General features: G+C 46.3%; 2 protein-coding genes across 6 annotated transcripts in view; both read right to left on the bottom strand.

The window, feature by feature from the left end:
* Positions 1 to 9,982, bottom strand: part of CPNE1 (copine 1) — a 106,775-nt gene that overhangs the window by 15,201 nt on the left and 81,592 nt on the right. For 4 of the 5 annotated variants that reach the window (XM_019510996.1, XM_019510997.1, XM_019510999.1 and 1 more), the window contains 4 exons: positions 8,149 to 8,247; positions 3,330 to 3,416; positions 3,190 to 3,249; positions 2,564 to 2,697 (listed from right to left, as the gene is read on the bottom strand). In XM_019510996.1, the coding sequence (XP_019366541.1) occupies positions 2,564 to 2,697; positions 3,190 to 3,249; positions 3,330 to 3,416; positions 8,149 to 8,247 (380 nt within the window). The remainder of the gene's footprint in view (positions 1 to 2,563; positions 2,698 to 3,189; positions 3,250 to 3,329; positions 3,417 to 8,148; positions 8,248 to 9,982) is intronic. The other variant, XM_019510995.1, reaches the window with a different exon arrangement.
* Positions 1 to 9,982, bottom strand: part of LOC109293192 (smoothelin-like protein 2) — a 69,946-nt gene that overhangs the window by 55,774 nt on the left and 4,190 nt on the right. The window lies entirely within an intron of this gene.

Genomic DNA, 9,982 nt, shown 5'->3' with positions numbered 1-9,982 from the left:
CCCCCAGCTCTGTCCCCTCTGTCCCTGCCGTCACAGCGGTACTCTGCTACGCTCCTGTCTGAATGCTCTTGGAGCACTCTGACTGGTTGGTTTAGTCAGCCAATCAGAGTGCAAAAAAGCATTACAGACAGACAGACAAAGGTTTTTATATATATAGAATACCTCATTCTCCTCACCCATTCTATCCCATCTTAACTAAATTAATCCATTCATATCACTACTTCAGTTGATGAAAGTAAATGATATCATAGACCCCACTGAAATCAGCGATAGGAAGACTAGACTAGAGCAGTGGCTCTCAACCTTTTTAGACTCAAGGCGCCCCTCGGAAAATGCCAGCTCTGAGTTCTTACCCTTTATTTTACTACAGAAAAATAATAGAGCAGTTTTGCTGTTGCAACAAATTCAGAAAGATCACAACTATGGATTTCTGTTTGAAATCTCTGGGTTTATCTTGTGAATCATGTTTGCACACCTAGTAGAACTAACATTGCATAGCACCTCGCAACACCCTTGAAAGGATATCAAGACATCCTGGTTGAGAATCACTGATTTAGAGATTTCAAGTCATGATGAATCAACCACCACCCTTGGTAAATTGTTCCAAAGGTTAATTATTCTCAGTATTAAACATTTACACCTCATGTCTAGTTTAATTCTGGCCTAGGTTTGCCTTCCACCTACCCAATCCTGTTATAGCTTTTTCTGCTAAATTAAGAAAGTTTCTGCCATCAGAAACCCACTGTTCCCTCTACAGTTGTTTAGATTGATCAAGGTATCTTTAATCTTCTCTGTAATAAGTTAATTCAGGGCTGTCCAACTTCTGAACAGCCAGGGACTGCATGCTGCACAAGTCACATGCCACACACATCATTGGTCACATGCTTCCGATTCTGTGATTCTATGTTTATAAACATCTCATTTTACTGTTTATGTATCTATAGATATATCTATCTATATATATCTATATATAGATATTCAAGGCCCATTTCAAGGTACATTTGATTACATGAATTAGGTGATTTAATAAGTCACTGATCTCATATTCAGCTATTTCACAGCGATAGTTAAAAACCAATCCCAGGCATAAGGAAATAGACTTTTGTCCAGTCCCACTAACCCAGAAGGATAATTATAATGTAGATCAGGGATCGGCAACCTATGGCCTATGGACTGGTTCTGGCCCAAGAAGAGACTGGATTTGGCCTGTACAGCACTCTGGCCAGAGCAGCATCGGAGACATGTCCGGGGTCCTACTGCCTGCCATATTTATTTCCTTTGCTGTGGCTGAGGCTGTGACCTCAGGGACCTACCAACTGCTTTTTTCTCATCTAATCCCTCTGCAGCATCTGCTGATTGCTGGTGGGTACAGAGATTTGCTGCCTGCAGCAGAGGCTAAGTCACAAGGTTTGCTGACCCTTGATGTAAACTGTGAAAGAACTCCATCTCAGCCTCCTGTTTTAGGTTTTTTTTCCCCTTTCCTTTTTCCTCTCAGATGTCTGTCAACCTGGTTGCCCTGAGTCACTGCATATATGACCTAGCTCAGGTATGAGGGTGTGGATTTAACCTCTCTACTGTTTTGAGCTCTGATCTCATGACATGGGGGCAGGGGCTTAAGCCCATGTCACTCCATCAAGTAACTGATGTTTTTCAAATCGATTGGCTGGTATCAAATGACACCAATCCCTGACTGGGTCCAGGTGGTGAGGTCAGGAGGCTATTTAAGAGGGTCTCTGCAGGAAGACATCAAGTGGGCATTTTAAAACACACACACAGATTGGACCTCTGCAGCTCTCTCTCATTTGCTGGATCAGAAAGTGAGTAACTTACTGGAAATTGGACTAAGAATTTAGTTGACTGGAATCTAGTTGCATATCAAAAGGCTACCAAGCCACTTCTGTTTGCTCAGGGTTATTCTTTTGCTACTTCTCTGACTTGTACCCCTCCCCATGCCTACCCTCTCTACAACAAAGCTATCCAGTATAGCCAGCCTTGTTGTACATGCTTGAGAGACTGGGCAGGTCTTCTTGCTCCCTTTACTCAGCTGACTAAAGAAGGCTACTTTCTATGCCTCAGGCTATAAGAAGCACCCAGATATATCCTGCTGGGGTTAAGCAACCCCTAGGTCTACAGGGTCTGTGTATCCCAGGTGGCACAGGGCCCAGACAGAGACATGAGTCTGGTTGTGGCAGCAGTACGCTTGTGGGCGGGCGCAAGGAAGGGGGTTGGCCATAAGTTGGTGCCCCTGGGGAGGTACTTGGAGCCTGGTTTTTGGCTGGGCACAGTGAAGTGGGTGGTTCAGTGCAGGGGCGCTCCCTACTGGGCCGCCACAGGACTGCAAAGAAATTACTAAAAACATTGGCACAGGAAGAAAGCAGGCAAGCATTCATTCCCCACTGAATTAAGATTTGGGAAAACAGCGTATTCAGACATGTAATGCATCTTCAGCAATAAGGGATCTGAAAATTACAAAATAAACTGTAATATGTTATTGCAGTTGCTTAAGAATTCTTGCACCTTTCAAAAACCTGTGGTTGGATCAACTAAAAAAACTGTTACCTACGTGTCATAATCTTGGACCACATTCCCTACACTCCAGATGGCAATCAGGTACTCGTTTATCCCATTTGGACTGATGAAGTGAAGAGAATCCGGTGATTTTGGATCTCCATTGGAACCAGTGAAGTCTATACCTACCTGATCAAGAAGATAAATACAGTAGATCACTGAATCATTACCAATGTCACAAGTGAGGGAAAAGAAAACTATTACACCCAATAACTGGGTTGCAGCTAGCCCAATATTAGCACACTTGTAGAGAAGCACCATGCCTCTACAACACCATCATACAAGCACTTTCTTACTCCCTGGCTATCCTATATACCTGTGCTAACACACCCTTAGGACACAAGCAGATGATAGTGTGCCCATTCCTAGGAAATGGCAGTTTGATCATTATTGGTTTAAACACAGAGTACTTGGAAAGAAAACATACAAGTACCTCTCTACCTAGTAAGCATAGAGCTACAATAATGATTAAAAATAACCAAAGAAATTACATTTTTCAATTTTTTACAATCCTAATCATCTCTCAGAAATACAGACATTAAAGATGAAAGAATTTTTCATATAAAACCTCATAATTATTATGTTATTTACATATGAAGACAAAGCAGGCAAGCAACTCACTGTAAAATTAATCTGGCAACCTCCCATGATATAATCCAGGAAAGAGTATTCTGTTTCAATCTAAAGAAATAAAAGATCAGAGTTACACCTCCTTCCAACAGCATGAAAAAGATCCTGGTGGTTAGGAAAAATCTCCTTACCTTGCAAGATTTTATTATAACAATGCCAGAGTTCTTGTACTTCTTTTTCTTTTGTTTCTTCTCAGGATGAATACATTCAAACTCCACCTGCAGGAAGCAAGGCAAAGAAAAACCAAATTACCCCGAGAACTGAAGCAAGTTGAGTTCAGAAACTTAAATCAGAACCCAAAGAGCCCAAATTCCACTTTGCTCCATTTTAAACCAGGCCCCCAATAAAATTAATAAGATCATTAAACATAGATTCAGTAAACAAAACTAATTTAACTTTTGTGACATCTCTGTTTTAAAAACTAGGTATATTTAAATAGTCAGGCTTTCAAAAGAAGATAGACATGTACAAAATGTCCTTCAGTGTGTACCTAAAGTACATGGCCCATTACCAAGAATGCACCTTCAACAATATGCTTAGATAGCTATGTGTGCTATCAGTTAATCTTTTTTGCACACCTAATAATTTTAAATTTTGTTATAAAAAATCCTTCACACTGGATGGATAAATATCTGGAACAGCTAGAATCAGTACTATGTAAAACAGAGATCAGCAACCTATAGATTGTAGGTTGTATCTGGCCTGTGGTTCCATTTGATCCCGCCTGTGGACATGGGGCTTCAACAGCTGGATTGAAACAGTTTGGGCGAGATACAAGAAGGCATATGGACTGTTGACACTAGGACCCAGCCATCACTGCCACTTTTCCCAACAGCAGCACATGGAAAGCACCTGCTTTTCCCTGCAGCAGCAAGGGGCTTTGGCATTAGTTACTTTCCCCTTCTGCAGTAGGTACAAGCACCAGCTTCAAACACTCTCCCAGTGCTGAAAAAAGCGATGGTGGGTGCTTTTCCTGCACAACCACTGGGCAAAATGGTGGCAGTGGCTGAGTCCTAGTGCCTGCCCCCTGCAGACTGGCCCACCTCTGACCCGAACTGCGTCAATCCGGCCCACAGCCTGAAAAGCTAATGACACTTTATCTAATGGTTTAAAATAGTACTCCTCTTCCTTCCGGGCCTGTGGGCTGGACGCGTGACCTCACACACTAGATCTGTCCATAGAGTGACCCTACGTGCCCGTGTGACCCCACATGTCATCCATCCCACAGGGTACTCTTTGGTCTGGAACTTTGGTGGCAGGGGAGGAGTGGCAGCATTAATTGCCATGGCTATGGAATTTGCAGTAATTAATCCTGCCACCACTCCCCACGACAAGATTTCTGAACACTTGGAATGCTCCACGGGCCAGATGACATGGCCTCACAGACCAGAGGTTAAGCTCCACTGGTTTAAAAGCTCTGCCACTTCAACATTACACTGGTAAGCTGCTGAACATTTACAATGCCTCGTATCTTGGGGATGGGAGCAGTGGCAGTTAGACATATAACAGATTTTTAGAGGAACTGGAATATTTGGCAGAATCCTGAAATTTAATCTAAATTTTTTAGAAACATTTTGCTGTTAAAAGTTAAGCAGGATGGTCCAAGTGCTTTTGGATTCTTGCAGAGTTAAGCAGGTCATGGAAAGATCTCAAGGAACCATGAATGGCGTGTGCCCCCAGTGGCTGGGAGGGGCATGGCTGAGCTGGCAGCAGTGGGAGCACGGCGGTGGTGGTGGGAGTCTGGCAGCGATAAGCACAGAGCTCCTGCAGACGCTGCCGACACTGTTGGCAGGGGCGGAGGTGGTGAGCGCCGAGCAGGGGTTGGCGGCCACCCACAAGTGCTGTTGGCAGCGACAGCAGCGGCCAGTGGTGATAATGGGCCTTTTGGCAGGGTGCACCGCCACCCTCAGGGGGTGCATATGCACTCACGTGCACCTCCTACGCGTTGACCCTGCAAGGAACACTCCTTCATCAGCAATATGATTAGTGGGCACATCTATACATGATATTAATGCTATAAAGACTTAGTGCACAGTAAGCCTTCCTTGGGAGCAAATCTGTTCCTACTCTGCTCTAGCCCGCTGCAGCAGCCAGGGGGAGCTCCAGGCTCCTTTGGGGTGCTAGCCTGGCGCCTGCCAGGGAGTATGGGGCTGGCCCGCATGTGCACAGGGCTGGTCCCCATGTGCACAGGGCCAGGAGAGATCTGCCACCTGCAGTGGCAGCTGTCTCCTTGCCCATGAGGAGGGGTCCAGATGTGCATGGAGCCAGGAGACAACTGCTGCTGCAGAGCTCTCTCAGTCCCATGCACATTGGGACAACCCCCATTCCCAGCAGGGCCTCTCCGTGTGGCCTGGAGTTGACCGAGAGTTGTCTCGCTTCTGGGACAGCTCCCAGGCAGCTCCGGGCTGGGTAGAGATATTCGCAAGCAACCTGGGGCTGGTTGGGAGCCTCCCCAGAAGGAGGACAGTTCCTGGCTAGCCTGGGGATGCTCAGAGAAATCCCCACCTAGCCTAGAGCTGGCTGGAAGCTGCCCTGGACCAGAAGGGACAGGTCCCAGCCAGACCCAGGCTGTGCAGGGAAGCAGGGAGCTCCTAAGTCCCCATGCTGCTCAGCTCCTGCTTCTGTGGGGAGCTGGGAGCTGAGTAGCACCAGAACCGGAGGAGTTCGCTATCCCCTGTGGCACCCTAGTGTTAGGGCTGACAAGAAGCAAATTTGCTTCCAGTCAACATCTACATTTGCTACTGTGCAGTATCTACTGTGCAGTTAGTTTACTACCTTTATTTATAGGTAGTAGCTAGCTGCACAATAAACTAATTTACTGCACATTAAATGGTGTGCATGTGTAGATGCTGATGCTTTACTTTGCAGTAGATTAGTCTAGAGCACAGTAAAATGTCTCATGTAGACATTCCCAGTGTGGCATTATCTGGAGAAGTGCATATCCTCAGAGTCACCTTAACGCAATCTAACAGAGGAGGAAACCAGCCATGCAGTTTCGGCCTTGTTACACAGTAACTTTAGGCTGTTTCTGGAGCTCTTAACCCCTGGACTGGCTGTATGTTAACACCTTTTAAGTGGCTTTAAACACTCATTATTTGTCTTAATGTTACACCACTCCAGGGCAGCATTGTCTGTAATCTGCCTAATTTTGCTCCTGTTCCATTAACTTGTGGCCGCTCTCCGCAGCCTTTCTGCCCAAGTTGAAGTCCTCCAGTATCCCAGGAGGCAGTAGTGAATCCACCTGCTGCTCAGGACAGCTCTGCTCTGGTGCCACTCCACTGCCACTTACGCAGATTTGCTCTGCTTCAGCTGGGAACAGAGTCAGTCTGAGTGGCAACTGGGAGGCAGTGCCCCCTCCCACTGCTGCATGGACAGGCTTGCTCTGCTCCTGACATGATCTGCTTCCTAAGAGGAGGTGATATGTAACATAATCATTACTGATCTAACCTCAGGCTATCCCCACCCCACTCTTGATAAGCAAGGCTGTTGGTTGAAGACTGACAAATCAGAGAATGCCAAAAAAAACCTGAATTAATTACTTTTCCATGTGTCACACATTTCTGAGTTGTTAAAAAAGTGGCTGCCAGGCACTCCGCAGCTGCAACACTTGCTCTGCCCAGCAAGTGCAGTGAGACTGTCCTTTCCCTAGCTTCTAGTCCCTTGTCCTAGTGGCAAGTCAGAGCTGTGCAGGTCAGGAACAGACAGAGAAGTTTTTTTAGCCTTACATGCAACTGCTCCACTAAACCAAACAACACTAAGCGGATTAACATTTGTTTAGCTTACAGCATAAGGTCTAACAAGGCCCTCTGTCTCCTAGTCTGGTCTGCTTATCTCTTGATTGAGGGAGGGTATACATTCAAAGGGAGCAGGAGTGTCAGGAACTCTGATCAGGCAGGCTAGCCCAGGCCTAGTACCTAAGCAGCCATACCTGCAATGTTACCAGCTAATGAACTCTGTCCCAATTGAGGAACAGCGAGCATCCTGATTGGCTTCTGGGAGACCCACTTAACCATTTAGTCCCTGCTGAGGCAGTGGGTTTCCAGGACAGTCAACAGCTTTGACCTAGTCTGCTGTGGGAAACCTCTTGATTCCTCCCTTTCTCTGGTGTTCCTGGTTCCTGAACCTGGTTTCAGCCTTCCCCTGGATCTGGCCTCAGATTTCCCCTGCAGATTGGTTTCCTGGTTCCTGATCCCTGGCTTTGCCCTGTGAATTACTCCCCGGCTGTGCTAACCTAGATGCTGGTTTTCTTGATTCTGACCCCAGCTTGTGTTGTATATGGTGCTCCAGTTTCACCCTCCAAATCTGGTAATTGGCCCCCAAACCCTCAGCCCACTCTTAGAGATCCAATTCCTGCCCCAGGCTTCCTATGACTCAGTCCCCTAACAATGAGAAGGAAGAATCTTGGCAGGAAGATGGAAAGCACAAGCCTAATTTCCTTTGTAGGTGCAACATAAGATAAGAGATGGACCAAGATCCAGGAGAGAGCTATTCCCTGTCCTACTTGTCTTGGATGGCTCACCCAATTTTCTTCTCCCCTAGTTCTGGTTTCACAATGAATTGAGGAAATGGGTTGAAGAAAAGGTCACATACTTCCTCTAACATCATGACGTCAACTCACCTATGCAATCAGGACCCTTTCTGGTCTGTCTCCTGGAATCTGCTCTGAAGGCGTGAGAACAAGAGACAGAAAACTGCTCTGCTTTCACCCAACTTGGCAGAAACAGAAGAAAGCAAAGCTGCTGAAAACATGGCACCACAGAACTTCAGAACCAGGAGAAGTAACAAATCAGTTTTTTCTGGGTGAAGAACTTTTTGCTGAAATGTGTTTAGTACTATACAAGGTACAAGACAAACACAGTTACAATAGAATGGGGAGCAGAAAATCTGTATTGCAAGATTATACAATCCCTCTCAAACAGCTGAATAAAAGGGGAGAAAGAAACAGCTTACCAAAGAACCATCATATGCTTTCTGCAGCTGAGACAGGTTAGTTTCAAAACTCCCTATCAAGTCATGTGAGCCATCACTATCATAATCTGTACAATGTACCTGAAAGGAAAGAAACAAGAGGCAATACACAAATCATACAGAAAGCAGAAAATTTCCTTCATCCAAAATCTCTCCTTGATTAAATGTGATAGGATGTAGAACTGAATATTATTATGCAAGTCCAGAAGTATAAAATGGGAGTTTAATTTTGTACACAAAACACAACTAGATTAGAGGAAAGGAACAGTAAGCATGCCATACACACCCACAAAACACACTTTCTACTTATTAAGATCTCAGAATGCAAGTAACTGAATTGTAAACAATTAAAAAGCAATACATATAATCAGAAGCTTTTCCCTTCTGCTCTAAAACAAAGTCCACTTAGAATTATAAACCTATCATCCTTCTAGGGTCTGGCTTTAGTAACTCAGAATGAATACCACCACAATAGCCTTCCATCAACCTCAGATTTTCCAAACATTCTCTCTCAGGGCCTTCCACTAAACATTCTAGATCAGGGCTGCTCAGCCCCATCCTGTAAGCCAGATCCAGCTCCTAGTGCCTTATCTGCCCTTTGGGCCCCGCCCCCACACAGATCTGTGGAGAACCCTGTGGGCCATGACCACATGCACATGACCAGGTGCACAGTGCTTGATCTTTGTGTGGGGGGACTGGGCAGAGATGGTGCACAGGGGCCAAGAGGGGGCAGCATGGAACTCGATCCAGCTCAGGGATCAGCCCCACACTATTCATTTGACCTATGGGTCAAACTGTGAACACCGCTACTCTGAATGAGGACGTCAAACTCTTTGGAGAGGCCAAATTCCACATTATAGTCCAGAAAGCAAAGTGCACATTCAGGACTACTACAGATTTTCCATAAGTCAGTGGGAAATCTAGGGTAAAAAAAAAAATCAGGGTAAAATATTGCCTTCATATAACAAATACTAGTTCCGTTAAGAATCAAATTTTCTCACTCAGCCTCCTGAGTGTGAAAACATGCTCACTTACATGACCATAGCTATTTCTTCCCATTATTTCTATTCCTTCCCTCATCCTCTTTTTCTATTTTCCTCCCTTCTTTTTATTTCCATCCTCTAGTAAACTCCAGTTTCCACTTTGAGCTTCATTACATCTCTTCCATCAATCCACTAGTTGGTGAAAACCACCAGGTAATAGTTAATACTGGCAGTCCTCAGACTTATGAAGCAACTGATTCCTGAAAACTGCATCTTAAATTGAAACGTTGTAACTCGGAACCAATTTTCCCACAGGAACGTTATAAACGGGGGATTGGTCCCTTTACGACCAGCTGGTAAGTCTGTTGTGCTGGGGGGGAGGGAAGGGGCATGAGGGGGTGCAGATCAACACCTTTACAGCAAGGGAAGGATTGGGGCTGGGGCAAGCGCTGCCCAGCCGAGGTGGGGGGCAGCTCCTGGTGCTGCGTGCTGCCAGGAGGACATGGGGAAACAGGCTTGTGCCCCTGGATCTGCATGGGGTGGGCAGGGCCGAGGCTGCGCTGGGATATGCTCCAGGCAGGCAGCAGAAGGCTCTGGGAACAGGGGCTATGCCTTCCTGCTGCTTGCCCAGGCAGAGCCAGGCGAGCGCAGCTGCTGCGCTGCCTCTGGACAAGCAGCGGCAGGAGCTGCCCTGGCCTCCCCATGCCTCCTGGACAACCTGCAGCTTCGTCCTGCATCCCCCTGCCCTGCCCTGCCCTGCCCTGCCCTGCCCTGGCTGGGTGAGTGGCGGCAGCGGCAGAGCATGTGGGGGGTGCCCCCAGATCGGGGCAGGG

Source organism: Gavialis gangeticus, unplaced genomic scaffold (genome assembly GCF_001723915.1).
Source record: "Gavialis gangeticus isolate Ggan-Ray unplaced genomic scaffold, GavGan_comp1, whole genome shotgun sequence".
Taxonomy (NCBI): domain Eukaryota; kingdom Metazoa; phylum Chordata; order Crocodylia; family Gavialidae; genus Gavialis; species Gavialis gangeticus.
This window is presented reverse-complemented; position numbering and strand designations above follow the sequence as displayed.